The sequence below is a fragment of the Salvelinus namaycush genome, chromosome 3 (genome assembly GCF_016432855.1).
Source record: "Salvelinus namaycush isolate Seneca chromosome 3, SaNama_1.0, whole genome shotgun sequence".
Lineage (NCBI taxonomy): Eukaryota > Metazoa > Chordata > Actinopteri > Salmoniformes > Salmonidae > Salvelinus > Salvelinus namaycush.
In genome coordinates, this window is record NC_052309.1 from 13,398,814 (window position 1) to 13,423,558 (window position 24,745).

The 24,745-nt window shown below is 44.4% G+C and overlaps 1 protein-coding gene across 1 annotated transcript in view; it reads left to right on the forward strand.

The window, feature by feature from the left end:
• Positions 1-24,137, forward strand: part of LOC120044979 (dematin-like) — a 40,548-nt gene extending 16,411 nt beyond the window's left edge. Inside the window, exons 2-17 of the mRNA XM_038989767.1 lie at positions 2,216-2,261; positions 4,401-4,475; positions 4,726-4,797; positions 4,982-5,062; positions 5,156-5,200; positions 5,381-5,477; positions 5,554-5,598; positions 5,734-5,868; positions 9,605-9,708; positions 9,887-10,001; positions 10,083-10,123; positions 10,210-10,255; positions 20,991-20,998; positions 21,261-21,326; positions 21,415-21,495; positions 23,078-24,137. Of these exons, the coding sequence (XP_038845695.1) occupies positions 2,253-2,261; positions 4,401-4,475; positions 4,726-4,797; positions 4,982-5,062; positions 5,156-5,200; positions 5,381-5,477; positions 5,554-5,598; positions 5,734-5,868; positions 9,605-9,708; positions 9,887-10,001; positions 10,083-10,123; positions 10,210-10,255; positions 20,991-20,998; positions 21,261-21,326; positions 21,415-21,495; positions 23,078-23,191 (1,134 nt within the window). The 5' untranslated portion in view covers positions 2,216-2,252 and the 3' untranslated portion in view covers positions 23,192-24,137. The remainder of the gene's footprint in view (positions 1-2,215; positions 2,262-4,400; positions 4,476-4,725; positions 4,798-4,981; positions 5,063-5,155; positions 5,201-5,380; positions 5,478-5,553; positions 5,599-5,733; positions 5,869-9,604; positions 9,709-9,886; positions 10,002-10,082; positions 10,124-10,209; positions 10,256-20,990; positions 20,999-21,260; positions 21,327-21,414; positions 21,496-23,077) is intronic.
• Positions 24,138-24,745: the final 608 nt, after the last annotated feature.

Sequence of the window (24,745 nt, forward strand, 5' to 3'; positions counted from 1 at the left end):
GGAGAAGGAAGAAGAAGGAAGTGAGGGAGCCCTCTGGCTTCATGGGGACTTAACCCTCCTCTATTCTCTCTCCCTTTCTCTCTTTCTTTAAAACTCTAGATAGTCTTAACTCTCACTTGTTTAAAGATTATCTTTCTTTTCATCACGTTGTGATTTGATTTATTAGGATCCCCATTAGCCGACGCAAATAGCGACAGCTAGTCTTAGTGTGGTCCGACACATAACGAAAAAGACATTAAAGATAAGCTGTCACGTTCTGACCTTAGTTCCTTTGTTATGTCTTTATTTTAGTTTGGTCAGGGCGTGAGTTGGGGTGGGCATTCTATGTTGTTTTTCTATGTTTTGTTCTGTTGGTAGATTTCTATGTGTTGGACCTAGTATGGTTCTCAATCAGAGGCAGGTGTCAGTCGTTGTCTCTGATTGGGAGCCATATTTAAGTAGCCTGTTTTTCATTGTGTTTTGTGGGTGATTATTTTCTGTTCTGTGTTTTGTTTCACCGTACAGGAGTGGTAGTTTTATTGTTTTTGTTCAGTGTTCATTATTTCGTATTAAAACAATATGGACACTTACCACGCTGTGCATTGGTCCTCCTCTTCTTCTAACCACGACAAGCGTGACACTCACATTCTTTATTTGTTTTTTGAAACCAGGTTTGCTGTTCACTTGCGCTATATAAGATAGAAGGGAGTTCTGTGCATTCACACACAATGTAGGGTGACTATTGAAGGCAGTGTTTTTATATTATTATTTTTTAAACTTTTTTTTTACCCCCTTTTCTCCCGATATCCAATTGGTAGTTAGTCTTGTCCCATCGCTGCAACACCCGCATGGACTCGGGAGAGGTCGAAGGTCGAGAGCCATGCGTCCTCCGAAACACAACCATCGCCAAACCGCACTGCTTCTTGACACACTGCTCGCTTAACCCGGAAGCCAGCCGCACCAATGTGTCAGAGGAAACACCGTACAGCTGGCAACCAAAGTCGGTGTGCACTGTGCCCTGCCCGACACAAGGAGTCGCTAGTGCGCGATGGGACAAAGACATCCCAGCCAGCCAAACCCTCCCCTAACCCAGATGATGCTGGTCCAATTGTGCGCTGCCTCATGGGTCTCCCGGTCACGGCCGGCTGCGACACAGCCTGGGATCGAACCCGGGTCTGTAGTGATGCAGTGCCTTAGACCACTGCGCCACTTGGGAGGCCCTGAAGGCAGTGTTTTTGTGCTGTGTGACACGAGCTCGGTTTCCATCCGATTGGCTACAAATTTTCATGCGCATATTTTTAAATCCACAAAGAAAATATGCGCATTTTCCCACCAGTGGTGTTTCCACCAAACTGACTTGTTGCAGATACAAATCAGTGCGTGATGACGTAGTGCACACAACATTTTCTTTATCGCTTAAGTTTTCATGTACCGAATAAAAATCTGAAGTTCAATGTGTTTCCATCACATTTTCAACTGTACTGGTAGTTTTGTCACAAAAGCTGTTGCGTTAAATAGCAAATGTGACTTATCTGTTCTTGGCACGTGTGCTCTAGCCAACAGCTCGCAGATACAGTGTGGGTAGGCAGGTCTACATAATAAGATTATTATGGATGAGAGTGAGAATATTTGTATTTGTCAAACAGCAGTCAAGCATCGATCATCATGTCTCCAGAATAAAACCCTCAATATTTATTGGAAAGGAGCATCATGTTCACCGGGCACTTTCACCACCCTGTGAAGTTCATAAGTTATTTCATTTGTAGCCTCATAAACTGCATGGTTTCCTGAGTTGTAGTGGGAGGACCACACACCATATCATTGCGTAACTCCAAGTTTACTTGGTTTTTATATCAATATTTGTGCTTAAAGTCATTTCCACCGCCATTTCTCGCATAATTAATTTTACAGACACAAAAAAATCCCACCGTGTTGAACGAACAAATTATCTTTCTGCATTTATAAAAAAGTTTACATCACAGCTGTCTTGATTTCTTTTTAATCTGTGACTTTACTCTCATAAAAACTGTGGATGGAAACGTGGTTATTGTGAGTTGGTTAGTGTGAGTGTGATGTTGTGAGGAGCATGTGGACACAGTTTACAGTGGCAACAATATCCTCCGTCAGAAAGACGGGCTTTATGAACCTTATCTACATCACTGTTCTACTTCTGAGTTGTTCTTCCTCTCATCCCTGCTCCCCCCCTCTCTCTCTCTCCCACTCTTCTCTCTCAAAGTCATCTGGTTTAAGCCACAGGAAGGATTTCCACCATCATGCAGAAGGTAAGACACACAAACATACAGTGCCTTCAGAAAGTATTCACACCCCTTGACTTTTTCCACATGTTGTTGTGTTACAGCCTGAAATTAAAATGGATGAAATTGAGATTTTGTGTCACAGGCCTACACACAATACCCCATAATGTCAGTGGAATTATGTTATTATTATTTTTTTTAAATTTACAAGTTAATTAATAATGAAAAGCTAAAATGTCTTGAGTCAATAAGTATCCAACCACTTTTTTATGGCAAGTCTAAATACATTCAGGAGTAAACATGTGAGAATAACATAACAAGTTGCATGGACTCACTCTGTGTGCAATAATAGTGTTTATCATGATTTTTGAATGACTACCTCATCTCTGTACCACACACATACAGTTATCTGTAAGGTCCCTCAGTCGAGCAGGGAATATCAAACACACATTCAACCACAAAGACCAGGGAGGTTTTCAAATGCCTCGCAAATGAGAGCACCTATTGGTAGATGGGTAAACATTTTAAAAAGCAGACATTGAATATCCCTTTAAGCATGGTGAAGTTATTAATTACACTTTGGGTGGTGTATCAATACACCCAGTCACTACAAAGATACAGGCGTCCTTCCTAACTCAGCTGCCGGAGAGGAAGGCTGTGATAGGAGAAAAATGAGGATGGATCAACAACATTGTCGTTACTCCACAATACTAACCCAATTGACAGAGTGAAAAGAAGAAAGCTTGTACAGAATAAAAATATTCCAAAACATGCATCCTGTTTGCAACAAGGCACTAAAGTAATACAGCAAAAAATACTGGGTACCACCCTCCATATTTTCAAGCATGGTGGTAGCTGCATTATGTTATGGGTATGCTTGTAATCATTAAGGACTGGGCGTTTTTCAGAATAAAAAAGAAACGTAATGGAGCTAAGCACATGCAAAATCCTAGAGAGAAAATCAAGTGCACCTACAAGCCTACCGCTGGCCAATCAGATAGCTCAGATCACCATATCTGCACAGTTTCCTAAAGCTATAGACCGTAAAAAGAAACCTTGAATGCACACCAAAGTTGATACTGTGAGATTTCTAAACGTTTAAAACCATGACTAGAGAGAGACTCAACGAATATAGCAAAGAGCTGCTGTTTTTATGAGTATGTTCATGTTTAAGTTGTTATCATCATTCATCATTAACAACACTTTGTTCAACACTTTTAGAAGTCATAAAATGCATGTTCTCCCTACTTCCACTCATGCTACAACCAGTACTGCAGCTGTAATGAACGAGGACAGTAAAGTGTTCCCATAAGCTTGCGTTGTTATTATTAGCGACTTGTGTCTTTTTAATATTGAGGAATATTTCACTTTCTCTGGTCATAGGAGTAACAACATGAGGCAGAAATAATGCAGTGTGACTTTTTTTGCCATCAGCTGGAAGACAGTGTCCCCTTTTCTCAGTGAAGGGAGGGAGACCGGAGGGATGGTGAGTCGGGTGAGAGGCAGCCTCACCGCTGCTCCCCCCAGACTGACCATCAGATGCAGGCCATCAGTCCAATAAAAAAATGAAAAGCTCATTATTATGCTCACTCACCTGTGCCTCACAAGTAATACAACAAATTATCTTTGACTTAAATCAGCTTGAAAATCTATGGCAAGACTTGAAAATGGTTGTTTAGCAATGATCAACAACCAACTTGATAGAGCTTGAAGAATTTTCTAAAGAATAATGTGCAAATATTGTACAATCCAGGTGTGGAAAACTCTTAGAGACTTACCCAGAAAGACTCACATCTGTAATCACTGTCAAAGGTGATTGTAACTTGTTGACTCACAAAATGTCTTCAAATATTTTGTTGACTTTGTCATTATGGGGTATTGTGTGTAGATAAAAAAAAAAAATGTACTCCATTTTGAATTCAGGCTGTAACAACAAAATGTGGAATAAGTCAAAGGGCATGAATACTTTCAGAAGGTACTGTACGTCTTCCTCTGTGGATGGAGGGGTTAGGGTTAAGTGTGACTATGACGTGTGTGTGTGTGTGTGTGTGTGTGTGTGTGTGTGTGTGTGTGTGTGTGTGTGTGTGTGTGTGTGTGTGTGTGTGTGTGTGTGTGTGTGTGTGTGTGTGTGTGTGTGTGTGTGTGTGTGTGTGTGTGTGTGTGTAGGTAGAGGGATGGCCAGCCATGGGCAGAATGTCCTCCTTGCGAGGTCCAAGTGCTCCTGGCTCACCCAGCATCAAGGTAAAATGCACACACACACACACCAGTGGAGGCTGCTGAGGGGAGGACGGCTCACAATAATGGCTGGAACGGAGCAAGTGGAATGGCATCAAACACAAGGTTTGTTGTATTTGATAACATTCCACTTATTCCGGTCCAGCCATTACCATGAGCCCATTCTCCCCAATTAAGGTGCCTCCAACCTCCTGTGACACACATTCACATACATACACACACTACACCAACACACTCTTTCTCTCTGTCCCTCCAGGCCCGTGTGAATGATGAGGTGATGGAGTACACGGATATGGCTGCTCTGCCCAGAGACAAAAGTATTCTTCAGGTGTGTGTGTGTGTGTGTGTGTGTGTGTGTGTGTGTGTGTGTGTGTGTGTGTGTGTGTGTGTGTGTGTGTGTGTGTGTGTGTGTGTGTGTGTGTGTGTGTGTGTGTGTGTGTGTGTGTGTGGTGCGCGTGCGTGCGTGCGTGCGTGCGTGCTTGTGATTCACCACTGACTGTGCTATTCTGCAGGTGGAGAGACCAGATCTCATGACCTACCAACCTCACCTCACCTACTCACCACTAGACGCAGTGCATACATCCCGTAGAGAGGTACACACACAATTCATGTTACAGTAAGTAACTCGTAAAGGCTGTTTAGGAAGAGAAGTGTGATGTGACTGTGTTCTCCTCTTCCATCTCCAGAGATCCCTTTCTCCTCCCTCCATCTCTCCTCCTCCCTCTCCTGAGGTAAGACATTTCTTCAGACCTCTCTCCTTTCCTGATCTCCCATGTCTCCCCCTCCCTTTTCCCTTTATTTCTCTATGTTGCGCTGTGTAGGTGTTTCTCTTCATCCAGTTACCCAGCAGCACTAACTCTCTCCCTTTCTCTCCATATATTTCTCTCTCCTCTCTCTATTCTCTCTCTTAGCTGAAGATGTGTAGGGAGGATGGAGGGTCTCCAGGAGGCTCCACAATGCAGCTCCGGAAGACATCCATTCCCCTACAGCAGCATTTCCACAGGCCAGGTACACACACACACACACACACACGTGCACCAACACACACACACACACACTTTTCTAATTCTGTGTTTTATTTCAGATAATGGTGCCAACATCTACATGAAGCTGCCTAATTTTAAACAGGGTACTGTATATTTGTGTATGTGTGTGTGTGTGTGTTTGGCTTTGAGATTGTAAGCCTTTATGTGTGTTTGTGTCTCCGTGTGTGTGTATAAGAGCGTGTGTGTGTGTGTGTAATTCTTTCTCTCCCTGTCTGTAGAGGTCAGCAAGCAGAAGGTGATGGGCAGCATTATCCAGTCGTCTAAGTTCCCAGCAGCTCAGAAACCAGACCCCAACCTGCCCTCAAAGATAGAGACAGAGTACTGGCCCTGTCCTCCCTCACTGGCTGCTATGGGTAAGATCCCAAATAAAACTAATATTCAAAACTCCTTGCACACAGAACACCCAGCTGGTGATGGTGATATAACTGAGTAGAACAATCCTTCTACACCAGATGGACAACATTACCTACATCCTTCATTCCTATACATTTCAAAGCAATAAAATGCCAACAAATCTTTCTGCAACACTTTTGAAACATGCCGACAACGTCTGATCTTATCTACCCTCTGCTATGGTAAGATGTTTGTTTTACTATCCTTGTGGGGACCAGACAATTGATTCCCATTCAAAATCATATTTTTCCTAACTTCTAACCCTTAACCTATACCTAACCAAAAACACCTAACCCTATGGAATGAGTTTACCACCCCTGATGTAAATTGAAGATTTATACTCAGTCGTTTCTCACACAGTTTTCAAGATTCTGCCCTCAATGCATAGTCTCCAATAGAGACACATCCTATGACGCTCCTCACCATCACAGATCTGTCAGGTGTGGTGGGGTATGTGTTATCCCTGAGTAATACCTGTGTGATTAATTCAAACCAAGTAATGCTGCAAAACCTGTTGATAAAAGTTGTGTATTGCATTTAATGCTTTGAAGGTAGTGATTAGAAAGTTTTCCTGCAGATTTTGTCTGACCCCAGTAATGAGAGTATGGGCACGAACTGCAAAAATCACTGAAGCTGGAGACTCATATCTTCCTCACTAGCTTTAAGCACCAGCTGTCAGAGCAGCCCATCCAACAGCCCATCCAAACAGCCCATCCAACTACCTCATCCCCATACTGTATTTATTTATTTATCTTGCTCCTTTGCACCCCAGTATCTCTACTTGCACATTCATCTTCTGCACATCTACCATTCCAGTGTTTAATTGCTATATTGTAATTACTTCGCCACCATGGCCTATTTATTGCCTTAGCTCACTTATCTAACCTCATTTGCACTCACTGTATATAGATTTTTCTTTATTTTCTACTGTATTATTGACTGTATGTTTATTTATTCCATGTTTAACTCTGTGTTGTTGTATGTTTTGAACTGCTGTGCTTTATCTTGGCCAGGTCGCAATTGTAAATGAGAACTTGTTCTAAACTAGCCTACCTGGTTAAATAAAGGTGGAATAAAAAATAAATACAAAATTAAATATATATATTTAACCCAATTGGCCTGCATGGCTAATAATATATGCCATGAACTTTACAGTTTGTAGTAGGCCTATGATATTTTCATCCCTAGGAAGAAGCAGGCTTCCGGGTCATTTAGATGACCACTTTCTGCACGTTGTTTTTCCTATATAGCTGTGAGTGAATGTCAGAGACGTGAAAGCAATTTACTGTATGTTAAAAAGTCATGTCCATACAAGCTTATTTCTTGGAACAACCATCATACATTGTTCCTAAACTGTCATGGTCAAAACATATTGATACAACAGTAGCTAAGATGGAGAGAAGTCTGTCCATAATAAAGCGCTGCTCTACCTTCTTAAAAGCACTATCAACAAGGCAGGTCCTACAGGCCCTAGTTTTGTCGCACCTGGACTACTGTTCAGTCGTGTGGTCAGGTGCCACAAAGAGGGACTTAGGAAAATTGCAATTGGCTCCGAACAGGGCAGCATGGCTGGCCCTTGGATGTACACAGAGAGCTAACATTAATAATATGCATGTCAATCTCTCCTTGCTCAAAGTGGAGGAGAGATTGACTTCATCACTACTTGTATTTGGAAAGGTATTGACATGTTGAAAGCACCGAGCTGTCTGTTTAAACGACTAGCACACAGCTCAGACACCCATGTATACCCCACAAGACATGCCACCAGAGGTCTCTTCACGGTCCCCAAGTCCAGAACAGACTATGGGAGGTGCACAGTATTACATAGAGCCACGACTACATGGAACTCTATTCCATATCAGGTAACAGTAGAATCAGATTTTTTTTAAATGATAAAAATGCATGTTATGGAATAGCGGGGACTGTGAAGCAACACAAACATAGGCACAGACACATACATACACACACACACACACACACACACGATAACATACGCACTATACACACATGTACACATGGATTTTGTGTTGTAGATTTGTGGTAGTGGAGTAGAGGCCCGAGGGCACACACTTGTATTGTAATGTTTTTAAAATTGTATAACTGCTTTTAATTTTGCCCGGACCACAGGAAGAGTAGCAGATGCCTTGGCAGCAACAAACTGGGATCCATAATAAATACAAAGTAAATGTCCATAAATGAATATATATTCATAAATTGTCTTAACTCCTAACCCTAATTCTAACCCTAATTGTAAACCTAAACCTAACCCCTAGAGGTAAATTCACACACTACGGAGAAGGACGGTATGGAGTGTTGCAATGTCGTTTTTCGTCACAAAAGGGACGGAGCCTTGTAATACGCTCCGGCATGCAATGTACTTTTGTACTACCTGAAAATTGAGAGACACCTTATCATTCCTTCCACAGCCGTTGTGGCAGTGTTGTCGCTTGGTTCCTTGATCTGATCTATAGGCTATTCATCAAAATAGTATTCATAGGCTATTCATCAGTGTAGTAGTAATCTCAGCGACTGTTCAAACAATAAAAATCCACCCCAAAAGGTATTTTGTATACAAGAAATAACCAGTGATTCCAGGCTAGTGTGAAATGGTAGAACTTGTTGTAGCCAGCTAGCTAGCCATGTGCTTTTTTTCTCTGTGACCAAAACATGCTTTTCTATTTTTTGCTGATATCAGAATGAATACACAAGCAGCATATCAAACTGGGATAATGTTTTAGGTTACACCGGTATAAATTTGCAAACATTTCTAAAAAACAGTTTTTGCTTTGTCATTATGGGGTATTGTGTGTAGATTGATGAGGGGGAAAAACTGTAATACATTTTAGAATAAGCCTGTAATGTAACAAAATGTGGAAAAGGTCAAGGGGTCTGAATACTTTCCGAAGGCACTGTATAAGTATATTTGCCAGGGCATATTTTTTTATTATAAATCTGATTTATTTCACATGAAGCTAGCTAGCATGGTTAAACACTTATTTCACGCTACTTCGAAACTGAAGTTACTTTTTCGTAGCAGGTTAAGAGAACTTACGGAGCAGGTTAGTAGAATTAACGTAGCAGGTTAGGAGACTGAGGTTAAGGTTAGGAAAAGGGTTAGGGTTAGCAAAAATGCTCTCCTAACCTGCTACGAAAATTCATTTTTATTGAAGTGGCGTGAAAAGAGTTTCCCAGCTAGCTTGCTGTGTTTTTAGCCAGGCTAATCTAGAGGCGGAAAAAACGCACACCTATTTAGGCGAGGTGCTGGCTAGCGGAGTAGAACACTTGAAAAATTAAAGGAGAGCCACACACTCTAGGAGCTCAGATGCAATCATTTAATAACCAAGGTTTCGACAGACAAGCTGTCTTCATCAGGGTATAGCTAGGCTGTCAGCTAGCTACTACTAGCAAGGGAAGGCGGCAACACTTCACAAAATGAAATTACAGAAATAAAAAACTTTGCTATCGCCCCCTTATGAATGGGAGTGGGACTGGTGAGGATATCATGACACCAGAAGATGTCTGCTGTTCCAAAATTCCCACTCCACGCACATGAACGGAGTGAAGCTTGTAGTAAGTAGCCTTAAGCCTCAAATAGCCTTTTTCCTTGACTTGTGGGGACAAGGATAGAAAAACCAAACACACACACGTGATTGGATAGGTAGTGGTAGTGTGTGGTCTGACCTGTTGTTGCCACAGAGATCGAGTGGAGGAAGAGGAAGGAGGAAGAGGAAGAGGGGAAGGATGAGTTTGAAGTCCTGACTGATGACGCCAAGACACTACAGGAGCAGGAGCTCCACAAGGTAACTCTTGACATGGATTCCTTCTTCGTAATGTATTACATAATTGCTTTTATAATGCTTATTCAGTATATACAGTATATTATCATAGGAAGTTTTACCGTCTTCACTAATCAATATTTATCGATTGATGGTGTGTCTGTGTGCATGGGTGTGTTTGTGTGTGTGGCGTGTGTGCCAGATCAAGTCTAACCTGGGCAGGCTGATCCTGAAGGAGGAGAAGGAGGAGCAGGAGAAGGCTCTACTTGACCGCAGGAAGACGCAGTCACTGCCAGACAGAACACACATGCACACAAGTAAGTTACAGTCCATTGTGTGTGTCTGTGTGTGTGTGTGTGCTAGAACCTGATTTTGATTGGTTGCTCTGATGTCTTCAGGTTTCTCCTTGAAGTTGTCCTCCAGCTCAGGTCTGACCAGGGTGAGTGTACAGTGTGTTTGCATGTGTTGCAGTAAGTGTGTATGTGTGTGTGTGCGTGATGATTTATATGTGTTACCTCTGTGCAGATGCAGCCTGCAGAGTTCACTACAGAGGGAAATCAGGGCAAAACAGGTAGGCTACAGGTATCATGTATTACAAAAACAGTTGTAGTAGTGAAGTAGGACCCACACAATCAGTTTCACCAAATTACCCCATAATGTCTATCTCATCTCTGTACCCCACACATGTAATTATTTGTAAGGACCCTCAGTCAAACAGTGAATTCATAACAAAAATTAAACCACAAAGACCAGAGAGGTTTTCCAATGCCTTGCAAAGAAGAGCACCTATGGCAAGACTTGAAAATGGCTGTCTAGCAATGATCAACAACCAACTTGACAGAGCATGAAGAATTTTATAAATGATAATTATTGATTGATTCACAAAATGTGTCATTATGGGGTATTGTGTGTGATGGGGGAAAACATATATTTAATTCATTTTGAACAAACAAAAACAACAAAATGCACATACAGTGCATTCGGAAAGTATTCAGACCCCTTGACTTTTTCCACATTTTGTTACGTTACAGCCTTATTCTAAAATGTATTAAATAAAACATTTTCCTCATCAATCTACACACAATACTCCATAATGACAAAGTGAAAACAAGTTTTTAGAAAATGTTGCTAATTTATGAAAAATATAAAACCTTATGTCTTATTTACGTAAGTATTCAGACCCTTTGCTATGAGACTCGAAATTGAGCTCAGGTTCATCCTGTTTCTATTGGTCATCCTTGATGTTTCTACAACTTGATTGGAGTACACCTGTGGTAAATTCAATTGATTGGACATGATTTGGAAAGTCACACACCTGTCTATATAAGGTCCCACAGTTGAAAGTGCATGTCAGACCAAACCCCAAGCCATGAGGTCGAAGGAATTGTCCGTAGAAATCCGAGACAGGATTGTGTCGAGGCATAGATCTGGGGAAGGGTACCAAAACATTTCTGCAGCATTGAAGCTCCCTAAGAACACAGTGGCCTCCATCATTCTTAAATGGAAGATGTTTGGAACCACCAAGACTTTTCCTAGAGCTGGCCGCTCGGCCAAACTAAGCAATTGGGGGAGAAGGGCCTTGGTCAGGGAGGTAACGAAGAACTCTAATGGTCAATGACAGAGCTCCAGAGTTCCTCTGTGGAGATGGTGGAACCTTCCAGAAGGACAACCATCTCTGCAGCACTCCAACAATCAGGCCTTTATGGTAGAGTAGCCAGACTGAAGCCACTTCTCAGTAAAAGGCACATGACAGCCCGCTTGGAGTTTGCCAAAAGTCACCCAAAAGAAACAAGATTCTCTGGTCTGATGAAACCAAGGTTTGAACTCTATGGCCTGAATGCCAAGCGTCATGTCTGGAGGAAACCTGGCACCATCCCTACGGTGAAGCATGGTGGTGGCAGCATCATGCTGTGGGGATGTTTTTCAGCGGCGGGACTGGGAGACTAGTCAGGATCAAGGGAAAGATGAACAGAGCAAAGTACAGAGATATCCTTGATGAAAACCTGCTCCAGAGTGTTCAGGACCTCAGAATGGGGCGACGGTTCACCTTCCAACAGGACCATGACCCTAAGTACACAGCCAAGACAATGCAGGAGTGGCTTCGGGAGTGGCCCAGCCAGAGCCTGGACTTGAACCCGATTGAACATCTCTGGAGAGACCTGAAAATAGCTGTGCAGCGACTCGCCCTATCAAACCTGACAGAGCTTGAGAGGACCTGCAGAGAAGAATGGGAGAAACTCCCCAAATAAAGGTGTGCCAAGCTTGTTGTGTCCTACCCAAGAAGACAATCACTGCCAAAGGTGCTTCAACAAAACACTGAGTAAAGGGTCTGAAAACTTATGTAAACATGATGTTTGTTTTTTAAAATCCATTTAAGAATAAGGCTGTAACGTAACAATGTGGAAAAAAGAGAAGGTCTGAATACTTACCGAATGCACTGTAGATTTACTATGAAAATGATAATATTTTCACATTTCTAGTTGTATTAAAAGCAGTGATAATTATTGTGTGGCCAGATAGTGTGTGTACAGTATGTACATCTGTGTGTATGTGGTGCGGAGGCAGTAGATACTAGGAGATTCTCAATGCTTATGATCAGATCGGTTAGGATTAGGGGTAAGACTTGGGTCAGGCTTGTCTCTGTACTGATGCTCTATATCAAAGCCAGTGAGACTAGGGCCCAGATTCAATCAGATCCAGCATTAACCAGCGACAGCAGACACTCGCATAGCTGATGTTTTGGAGGTGTAACTAAGTTGGAGCTGTCAAAATGTGTAGCGTCATACCCAAGACGACTCGAGGCTGTAATCGCTGAGGTGCTTCAACAAAGTACTGAGTAAAGGGGCGGCAGGTAGCCTAGTGGTTAGAGCATTGGACTAGTAAACGAAAGGTTGCAAGATCAAATCCCCGAGCTGACAAGGTAAACATCTGTCGTTCTGCCCCTGAACAACGCAGTTAACCCACTGTTCCTAGGCCATCATTGAAAATAAGAATTTGTTCTTAACTGACTTGCCTAGTTAAATAAAGGGGGGAAAAAGGTTCTGAATACTTACACAAATGTAACTTCTCATTTTTTTGTATTTTTTTTTATGAATGCGAAAAAAATTCTAAACCTATTTTTGCTTGGTCATTATAGGGTATTGTTTGTACAGTCGTGGCCAAAAGTTTTGAGAATGACACAAATATACATTTTCACAAAGTCTGCTGCCTCAGTTTGTATGATGGCAATTTGCATATACTCCAGAATGTTATGAAGAGTGATCAGATGAATTGCAATTAATTGCAAAGTCCCTCTGCCATGCAAATGAACTGAATCCCCCAAAAACATTTCCACTGCATTTCAGCCCTGCCACAAAAGGACCAGCTGACATCATGTCAGTGATTCTCTCGTGTTGACGAGGACAAGGCTGACGATCACTCTGTCATGCTGATTGAGTTCGAATAACAGACTGGAATCTTCAAAAGGAGGGTGGTGCTTGGAATCATTGTTCTTCCTCTGTCAACCATGGTTACCTGCAAGGAAACACGTGCCGTCATCATTGCTTTGCACAAAAAGGGCTTCACAGGCAAGGATATTGCTGCCAGTAAGATTGCACCTAAATCAACCATTTATCGGATCATCAAGAACTTCAAGGAGAGCGGTTCAATTGTTGTGAAGAAGGCTTCAGGGCGCTCAAGAAAGTCCAGCAAGCGCCAGGACCGTCTCCTAAAGTTGATTCAGCTGCGGGATCGGGGCACCACCAGTACAGAGCTTGCTCAGGAATGGCAGCAGGCAGGTGTGAGTGCATCTGCACGCACAGTGAGGCGAAGACTTTTGGAGGATGGCCTGGTGTCAAGAAGAGCAGCAAAGAAGCCACTTCTCTCCAGGAAAAACATCAGGGACAGACTGATATTCTGCAAAAGGTACAGGGATTGGACTGCTGGGGACTGGGGTTAAGTCATTTTCTCTGATGAATCCCCTTTCCAATTGTTCGGGGCATCGGGAAAAAAGCATGTCCGGAGAAGACAAGGTGAGCGCTACCATCAGTCCTGTGTCATGCCAACAGTAAAGCATCCTGAGACCATTCATGTGTGGGGTTGCTTCTCAGCCAAGGGAGTGGGCTCACTCACAATTTTGCCTAAGAACACAGCCATGAATAAAGAATGGTACCAACACATCCTCCAAGAGCAACTTCTCCCAACCATCCAGGAACAGTTTGGTGACGAACAATGCCTTTTCCAGCATGATGGCGCACCTTGCCATGAGGCAAAAGTGATAACTAAGTGGCTCGGAGAACAAAACATAGATATTTTGGGTCCATGGCCAGGAAACTCCCCAGACCTTAATCCCATTGAGAACTTGTGGTCAATCCTCAAGAGGCGGATGGACAAACAAAAACCCACAAATTCTGACAAACATTGATTATGCAAGAATGGGCTGCCATCAGTCAGGATGTGGCCCAGAAGTTAATTGACAGCATGCCAGGGCAGATTGCAGAGGTCTTGAAAAAGAAGGGTCAACACTGCAAATATTGACACTCTGCATCAACTTCATGTAATTGTCATGTAATTCATGACATGTAATTGCTTTTCATTGCTATGACATGTAATTCATTCATGTAATTGCTACAGACCTATATCTATCCTACCCTGCCTTTCTAAGGTCTTCGAAAGCCAAGTCAACAAACAGATTACCGACCATTTCGAAACCCACCATACCTTCTCCGCTATGCAATCTGGTTTCAGAGCTGGTCATGGGTGCACCTCAGCCACGCTCAAGGTCCTAAACGATATCTTAACCACCATCGATAAGAAACAATACTGTGCAGCCGCATTCATTGACCTGGCCAAGGCTTTCGACTCTGTCAATCACCACATCCTCATCGGCAGACTCGATAGCCTTGGTTTCTCAAATGATTGCCTCGCCTGGTTCGCCAACTACTTCTCTGATAGAGTTCAGTGTGTCAAATCGGAGGGCCTGTTGTCGGGGCCTCTGGCAGTCTCTATGGTGGTGCCACAGGGTTCAATTCTTGGACCGACTCTCTTCTCTGTATACATCAATGATGTCGCTCTTGCTGCTGGTGAGTCTCTGATCCACCTCTACGCAGACGACACCATTCTGTATACTTCTGGCCCTTCTTTGGACACTGTGTTAACAACCCTCCAGACGAGCTTCAATGCCATACAACTCTCCTTCCGTGGCCTCCAATTTCTCTTAAATACAAGTAAAACTAAATGCATGCTCTTCAACCGATCGCTGCCTGCACCTGCACCTGCCCGCCCGTCCAACATCACTACTCTGGACGGTTCCGACTTACACCTTGCCCAAACCGGCTGCGCGCGTACGCTATCGTGCATAACCAATGAGGAGATGGGAGAGGCAGGACTTGCAGCGCGTGCTGCGTCAGAAATAGGAACGACATCTATTTTACATGCTGACCAGACTGGACACGTCGCGTGTGCGAGCGTCGCAAAATAAATTTAGAAACCCATGTTATTCAATTATTGCACCCACACTGCTTGCGCGCGCCAACGAGCGTCTGCGACACCAAGGGCTAAAATAGATGTCGTTCCTATTTCTGACGCAGATCGCGCTGCAAGTCCTGCCTCTCCCATCTCCTCATTGGTTTATAGAAGCAGGTATCCACGTGCCCTTAGTGTCGCAGACGCTTGTTGGCGCGCGCAAGCAGTGTGGGTGCAATAATTGAATAACATGGCGATGTGTCCGGTCTGGTCAGCATGTTAGAATATGTGGACAACTACAAATACATAGGTGTCTGGTTAGACTGTAAACTCTCCTTCCAGACTCACATCAAACATCTCCAATCCACAGTAAAATCTAGAATTGGCTTCCTATTTCGCAACAAAGCATCCTTCACTCATGCTGCCAAACATACCCTCGTAAAACTGACCATCCTACCGATCCTCGACTTCGGTGATGTCATTTACAAAATAGCCTCCAATACCCTACTCAATAAATTGGATGCAGTCTATCACAGTGCCATCCGTTTTGTCACCAAAGCCCCATATACTACCCACCACTGCGACCTGTACGCTCTCATTGGCTGGCCCTCGCTTCATACTCGTCGCCAAACCCACTGGCTCCAGGTCATCTACAAGACCCTGCTAGGTAAAGTCCCCCCTTATCTCAGCTCGCTGGTCACCATAGCAGCACCCACCTGTAGCACGCGCTCCAGCAGGTATATCTCTCTGGTCACCCCCAAAACCAATTCTTCCTTTGGCTGCCTCTCCTTCCAGTTCTCTGCTGCCAATGACTGGAATGAACTACAAAAATCTCTGAAACTGGAAACACTTATCTCCCTCACTAGCTTTAAGCACCAGCTGTCAGAGCAGCTCACCCCATTATTTTCTATTTCTTTATTTTGCACATTCTTCCACTGCAAATCTACCATTCCAGTGTTTTACTTGCTATATTGTATTTACTTAGCCACCATGGCCTTTTTTTGCCTTTACCTCCCTTATCTCACCTCATTTGCTCACATTGTATATACTTATTTTTTTTCAAATGTATTATTGACTGTATGTTTGTTTTACTCCATGTGGTAACTCTGTGTTGTTGTATTTGTCGAACTGCTTTGCTTTATCTTGGCCAGATCGCAATTGTAAATGAGAACTTGTTCTCAACTTGTCTACCTGGTTAAATAAAGGTTAAATAAAAAATAAAATAAAAATTGTCAATAAAAGCCTTTGACATGCTTGTAATTATACTTCAGTATTCCATAGTAACATCTGACAAAAATATCTAAAGACACTGAGGCAGCAGACTTTGTGAAAATTTATATTTGTGTCATTCTCAAAACTTTTGGCTACGACTGTAGATTGATAAGGGGGGGGACTATTTAATACATTTTAGAATAAGGCTGTAACGTAACTGTCACGATCGTCTTGACTTGGAAGAGAGGACCAAAACGCAGCGTGTGAAAAATACATTCTCTTTTATTAGAGAGACGAACAACGAATGAAACAAAACAACAAACTGACGACCGTGAAGCTATATAAACAAAAGGTGCTGACACTGACCACTACACAATGACATAGACAATTACCCACAAACGCATAATGCCTATGGCTGCCTTAAATATGGCTCCCAATCAGAGACAAATGAAAGACAGCTGTCTCTGATTGAGAACCACTCAGGCAACCATAGACATACCTAGACACATTCACTAAACACAACCCCATACACTAAACCCAACACCCCCTTTACCATATAACCACCCAAGACTTAGACAAAAACACAAACATTCCCCATGTTACACCCTGACCTAACTAAAATAATAAAGAAAACAAAGAATACTAAGGCCAGGGCGTGACAGTACCCCCCCCCAAAGGTGCGGACTCCGGCCGCAAAACCTAACACAGAAGGGGAGGGTCCGGGGTGGGCCTTCCTATGGCGGCGGCTCGGGTGCGGGACGTGACCCCCACTCCACCATTGTCAATACCAGCTTTGGTGTCTCTGGTAGATCCTGGCTGACTGGCGGCTCTGGAAGATCCTGGCTGGCTGGCGACTCTGGCTGCTCATGGCTGGCTGGCGACTCTGGCTGCTCATGGCTGGCTGGCGACTCTGGCTGCTCATGGCTGGCTGGCGACTCTGGCTGCTCATGGCTGGCTGGCGACTCTGGCTGCTCATGGCTGGCTGGCGACTCTGGCTGCTCATGGCTGGCTGGCGACTCTGGCTGCTCATGGCTGGCTGGCGACTCTGGCTGATCCTGTCTGGCGGAAGGCTTTGGCGGCTCCTGTCTGGCGGAAGGCTCTGGCGGCTCCTGTCTGGCGGAAGGCTCTGGCGGCTCCTGTCTGGCGGACGGCTCTGGCGGCTCCTGTCTGGCGGACGGCTCTGAAGGCTCATGGCAGACGGGCGGCTTTGCAGGCTCAGTACAGACGGGCGGCTTTGAATACTCAGTACAGACGGGCAGTTCATGCGGCGCTTGACAGACGGACAGTTCAGACGGCGTTGGGCAGACGGGCAGTTCAGGCGCCGTTGGGCAGACGGGCAGTTCAGGCGCCGTTGGGCAGACGGGCAGTTCAGGCGCCGTTGGGCAGACGGGCAGTTCAGGCGCCGTTGGGCAGACGGCAGACTCTGGCCGGCTGAGACGCACTGTAGGCCTGGTGCGTGGTGCCGGAACTGGAGGTACCGGGCTGAGGACACGAATCTCAGGGCTAGTGCGGGGAGAAGGAACAGGGCATGCTGGACCCTGGGGACGCACATTAGGCCTAGTGCGTGGTGCCGGAACTGGTGGTACCGGGCTGAGGACACGCATCTCAGGGCTAGTGCGGGGAGCAGCAACAGGACGCACAGGACTCTGGGGACACACAGGAGGCTTGGTGCGTGGTGTAGGCACTGGTGGTAAAGGGCTGGAGACACGCACCATAGGGCTAGTGCGTGGAGGAGGCACTGGTGGTACTGGGCTGGAGACACGCACCATAGAGCTAGTGCGTGGAGGAGGCACAGGGCTCTGAAGACGCACAGGAAGCCTGGTGCGTGGTGTAGGCACTGGTGGTACTGGGTTGGGGCGGGGAGGTGGCGCCGGAAATACCGGACCGTGCAGGCGTACTGGCTCCCTTGAGCACTGAGCCTGCCCAACCTTACCTGGTTGTATGCTCCCCGTCGCCTGACCAGTGCGGGGAGGTGGAATAACCCGCACCGGGCTATGTAGGCGAACCGGGGACACCATGCGTAAGGCTGGTGCCATGTAAGCCGGCCCGAGGAGACGCACTGGTGACCAGATGCGTTGGACCGGCTTCATGACATCCGGCTCAACGCTCAATCTAGCCCGGCCGATACGTGGAGATGGAATGTACCGAACCGGGCTATGCACGCGTACAGGAGACACCATGCGCTCTACTGCGTAACACAGTGTCTGCCCGTACTCTCGCTCTCCACGGTAAGTACAGGGAGTAGGCGCAGGTCTCCTACCTGACTTCGCCACACTCCCTTTATGCCCCCCCCCAAGAAATTTTTGGGTTGTACTCACGGGCTTCCAGCCTTGCTTCCGTGCTGCCTCCTCATATCGCCTCCTCTCGGCTTTAGCTGCCTCCAGCTCTTCACGAGGGAGGCGATATTCTCCCGGTTGTGCCCAAGGTCCCTTACCATCCAGTATCTCCTCCCATGTCCATGAATCCTGTGTAGGTGGGTCCTGTTGCCGCTTGACACGCCGCTTGGTCCTAGATTGGTGGGTAATTCTGTCACGATCGTCTTGACTTGGAAGAGAGGACCAAAACGCAGCGTGTGAAAAATACATTCTCTTTTATTAGAGAGACGAACAACGAACGAAACAAAACAACAAACTGACGACCGTGAAGCTATATAAACAAAAGGTGCTGACACTGACCACTACACAATGACATAGACAATTACCCACAAACGCATAATGCCTATGGCTGCCTTAAATATGGCTCCCAATCAGAGACAAATGAAAGACAGCTGTCTCTGATTGAGAACCACTCAGGCAACCATAGACATACCTAGACACATTCACTAAACACAACCCCATACACTAAACCCAACACCCCCTTTACCATATAACCACCCAAGACTTAGACAAAAACACAAACATTCCCCATGTTACACCCTGACCTAACTAAAATAATAAAGAAAACAAAGAATACTAAGGCCAGGGCGTGACAGTAACAAAATGTGGAAAAAGTCAAGGGTTCTGAATATTTTCTGAATGCACTGCATATATACAGTACCAGTCAAAAGTTTGGACACACCTACTCATTCAAGTGTTTTCTTTATCTTTACTATTTTCTACATTGTAGAATAATAGTGAAGACATCAAAACTATGAAATAACACAAAAGGAATCATGTAGTAACCAAAAAGTGTTAAACAAATAAAAATATATTTTATTTTTGAGATTCTTCAAAGAAGCCACCCTTTGCCTTGATGACAGCTTTGCACACTCTTGGCATTCTCTCAACCAGCTTCATGAGGAATGCTTTTCCAACAGTCTTGAAGGACTTCCCACATATGCTGAGCGCTTGTTGGCTGCTTTTCTGCGGTCCAACCCATCCCAAACCATCTCAATTGTGTTGAGGTCGGGTGATTGTGGAGGCCAGGTCATCTGATGCAGCACTCCATCACTCTCCTTCTTGGTCAAATAGCCCTTACACAGCCTGGAGATGTGTTTTGGGTCATTGTCCTGTTGAAAAACAAATGGTAGATGCAAACTAAACGCAAACTAGATGGAATGGTGTATCGCTGCAGAATGCTATAGTAGCCATGCTGGTTAAGTGTGCCTTGATTTCTAAATAAATCACGACAGTGTCACCAGCAAAGCACCCCCACACCATCACACCACCTCCTCCATTCTTCACGGTGGCAACCACACATGCTGAGATCATCCGTTCACCTACTAGATTTCCACCTGTCTAATGTCCATTGCTCGTGTTTCTTTGCCCAAGCAAGAGTCTTCTTCTTATTGGTGTCCTTTAGTTGTGATTTATTTGCAGCAATTCGACCATGAAGGCCTGATTCACGCAGTCACCTCTGAACAGTTGATGTTGAGATGTGAACTCTGTGAAGCATTTATTTGGAGTTAACTCTAATGAAAGTATCCTCTGTAGCAGAGGTAACTCTGGGTCTTCCTTTCTTGAGGCGGTCCTCATGAGAGCCAGTTTCATCATAGCACTTTTTGGTAGAAAATAGTCTAAATAAAGAAAAACCCTAGAATGAGTTGGTGTGCCAACTTTTGACTGGTTCTGTATATACACACAGTGGCCAGTTGCCTCCAGAACAACCAAAATTCTTTGGGGAATGTATTCTACAAGGTGTGGCGTTCAAATTATGCTCAGTTGGTAGCAAGGGACCTAACGTGTGCCAGGAAAACATTCCCCACACCATTACACCACCGCCACCAGCCTGTACTGTTGACACCAGGCAGGATGGGGCCATGGACTCACGTTGCTTACGCCAAATCCTGACTCTGCCATCAGCATGTTTTTCCACTCCTTAATTGTCCAGTGAAGGTGATCGCGTGCCCACTGGAGATGCTTCTTCTTGTTTTTAGCTTATAGGAGTAAAACCTGGTGTGGTCGTCAGCTGCAATAGCCCATCTGTGACAAGGAATGACGAGTTGTGTACTGTGCCGTTATTTGCCCCAATGCCTGTATGCCTGCTTTATATAGCAAGCTACAGCCATGTGACTCACTGTCTGTAGGAGCGAACTATTTTCGTGAACGGGGTGGTGTACCTAATAAACTGGCCACTGAGTGTATATTAAAGTGTATATCTACAGCCTTTTATATGTTGAATATAACTATTTAATTATCTTCTTTTCTCTTGTCTCTCCCTGTTGTGTTGTGCAGCTGAACAGGTAAGGGTGTTCTTATGCCAGGATTTATTCTGATCAGCACCAGATCTGCGTTAATATCTAACTGAGCCAACATCTGTAGCCTTGACATGCGATCTCCACGAAAGCGATAACATTGCCTTTTAAAAAGCTGTGTTGTCTACAAGCGTGGTCAGGTTGAATCCCGGCCTTATTTTCATACCGACTCTTCCCTCTGCTCAAGTCATATCTATCTACCTCCAAGGCATTTTGATTACACAAACGGCGTGTGTGTGTGTGTGTCTAGAATGGAGAGGCACCGCGGGAAAGGATGGACAGAGGAAACTCACTGCCAAGTATGCTGGAACAGAAGGTGAGCACTGGTGAATATGCACCACGCATTCATGCACACAGGCAAAAATATATATAAAGACCCAGCCAGAACTGTGTTTTCTCCTCAGATCTACCCATATGAAATGCTCATAGTCACCCACAGAGGGCGCTGCAAGCTGCCGCCAGGCGTGGACCGTACCAGACTGGAGGTGTGTGTGCGTGTACATATGATGTCATATGTGTGTTATTACTCAAATGTACAGATGAAGTCGGAAGTTTACATACACTTAGGTTGTAGTCATTAAAACTCGTTTTTCAACCACCATAAATTTCTTGTTAACAAACTATAATTTTGGCAAGTGGGTTAGGACATCTACTTTGTGCATGACACAAGTAATTTTTCCAACAATTGTTTACAGACAGATTATTTAACTTACAATTCACTGTATCACAATTCCAGTGGGTCAGAAGTTTACATACACTAAGTTGACTGTGCCTTTAAACAGGAAAATTGGAAAATTCCAGAAAATTATGTCAAGCTTCTGATAGGCTTATTGACATAATTTGAGGTGTACCTGTGGATTGTATTTCAAGGTACCATGTTCATCTGTACATACAATAGTACGCAAGTACAAACACCATGGGACCACACAGCCGTCATACCGCTCAGGAAGGAGACGTGTTCTGTCTCCTAGAGATGAACGTACTTTGGTGCGAAAAGTGCAAATAAATCGCCGAACAACAGCAAAGGACCTTGTGAAGATGCTGGAGGAAACGGGTACAAAAGTATCTATATCCACAGTGAAAGGAGTCCTATATCGACATAACCTGAAAGGCCACTCAGCAAGGAAGAAGCCACTGCTCCAAAACCACCATAAAAAAGCCAGACTACGGTTTGCAACTGCACATGGGGACAAATATCGTACTTTTTGGAGAAATGTCCTCTGGTCTGATGAAACAAAAATAGAACTGTTTGGCCATAATGACCATCGTTATGTTTGGAGGAAAAAGGGGGAAGCTTGCAAGCCGAAGAACACCATCCCAACCGTGAAGCACGGGGTTGGCAGCATTATGTTGTGGGGGTGCTTTGCTGCAGGAGGGACTGGTGCACTACACAAAATAGATGGCATCATGAGGTAGGAAAATTATGTGGATATATTGAAGCAACATCTCAAGACATCAGTCAGGATGTTAAAGCTTGGTCGCAAATGGGTCTTCCAAATGGACAATGACCCAAGCATACTCCCAAAGTTGTGGCAAAAGGGCTTAAGGACAACAAGTCAAGGTATTGGAGTGGCCATCACAAAGCCTTGACCTCAAATTATGTGGGCAGAACTGAAAAAGTGTGTGCGAGCAAGGAGGCCTACAGACCTGACTCGGTTACACCAGCTCTGTCAGGAGGAATGGGCCAAATTCACCCAACTTATTGTGGGAAGCTTGTGGAAGGGTACCTGCAACGTTTGACCCAAGTCAAACAATTTAAGGCAATGCTACCAAATACTAATTGAGTGTATGTAAACGTCTGACCCACTGGGAATGTGATGAAAGAAATGAAAGCTGAAATAAATCATTATCTCTACTATTATTCTGACATTTCACATTCTTAAAATAATGTGGTGATCCTAACTGACCTAAGACAGTGAATTTTTACTCGGATAAAATGTCAGGAATTTTGAAAAACTGAGTTTACATGTATTTGGCTAAGGTGTATGTAAACTTCCGACTTCACCTGTATGTGTGTATCTGTGTTAATGTATGTGTGTTACTAAGCGTGTGTGTCTTTCTCCTCAGAGACACCTGTCTCCTGAGGATTTTGAGCGTCTGTTCGGAATGCCCATCGCCGAGTTTGACCGTCTGTCACTATGGAAACGAAATCATTTGAAAAAGAATGCTCAACTTTTCTAGCAGAAAGTGACCTTATCCATCACAGGAAACAGGAACCGCTCCACTGCCTAACGAAGAATACCCCACAACACCAAACTATCACACCCTAACTAACCATATATACGTCACATCCTAACTAGTCCTATATCACTGTAGCCATATTCTACCTGTATGTTCCGTTATATCCTCTAGGGTTCTATTCAATCAGATCCGCTTTTGCCGACATCTGCATAGCGGTTGTTTTGGCGGTGTCAGAGGTAGAACTGCACTAGAGCTGTCAAATCCACAAGCACCTCCTGGTATTCTACCTAAAGCGGACATTACCATTGGTTGAACAGAGTTGCATTAAGAGAAATCCCATGTAGCCTTGTTTACAAGTTGGAAGACTGGAATGTGAGATGTAATCTATACCTACATTTGGATGATAGAAACCATCATCATTTAGTTTAGTGATTTTCAATTTGAGCGTCATTATTTCCATATGGCCTACATTCTGAACTTCTAATGCGAGTGGGATGGGTGCGGCTGCGTGACAATGATCAAGAGCAGCTGATCATGTTTTAACAGCTCCAACTTAGTTACACCTCCAAAACATCAGCTATGCGAGTGTCTGCTGTCGCTGGTTAATGCTGGATCTGATTGAATCTGGGCCCTAGTCTCACTGGCTTTGATATAGAGCATCAGTACAGAGACAAGCCTGACCCAAGTCTTACCCCTAATCCTAACCGATCTGATCATAAGCATTGAGAATCTCCTAGTATCTACTGCCTCCGCACCACATACACACAGATGTACATACTGTACACACACTATCTGGCCACACAATAATTATCACTGCTTTTAATACAACTAGAAATGTGAAAATATTATCATTTTCATAGTAAATCTACAGTGCATTCGGTAAGTATTCAGACCTTCTCTTTTTTCCACATTGTTACGTTACAGCCTTATTCTTAAATGGATTTAAAAAAACAAACATCATGTTTACATAAGTTTTCAGACCCTTTACTCAGTGTTTTGTTGAAGCACCTTTGGCAGTGATTGTCTTCTTGGGTAGGACACAACAAGCTTGGCACACCTTTATTTGGGGAGTTTCTCCCATTCTTCTCTGCAGGTCCTCTCAAGCTCTGTCAGGTTTGATAGGGCGAGTCGCTGCACAGCTATTTTCAGGTCTCTCCAGAGATGTTCAATCGGGTTCAAGTCCAGGCTCTGGCTGGGCCACTCCCGAAGCCACTCCTGCATTGTCTTGGCTGTGTGCTTAGGGTCCTGTTGGAAGGTGGACCTTCGCCCCAGTCTGAGGCTCTGAGCACTCTGGAGCAAGTTTTCATCAAGGATCTCTCTGTACTTTGCTCTGTTCATCTTTCTCTTGATCTTGACTAGTCTCCCAGTTCCTCCCGCTGAAAAACATCCCCACAGCATGATGCTGCCACCACCATGCTTCACTGTAGGGATGGTATTGGCCAGGAGATGAGTAGTTCCTGGTTTCCTTCAGACGTGTTACTTGGCATTGAGGCCAAATAATTGGTTTCATCAGACCAGAGAATCTTGTTTCTCATGGTCAGAGTCCTTTAGGTG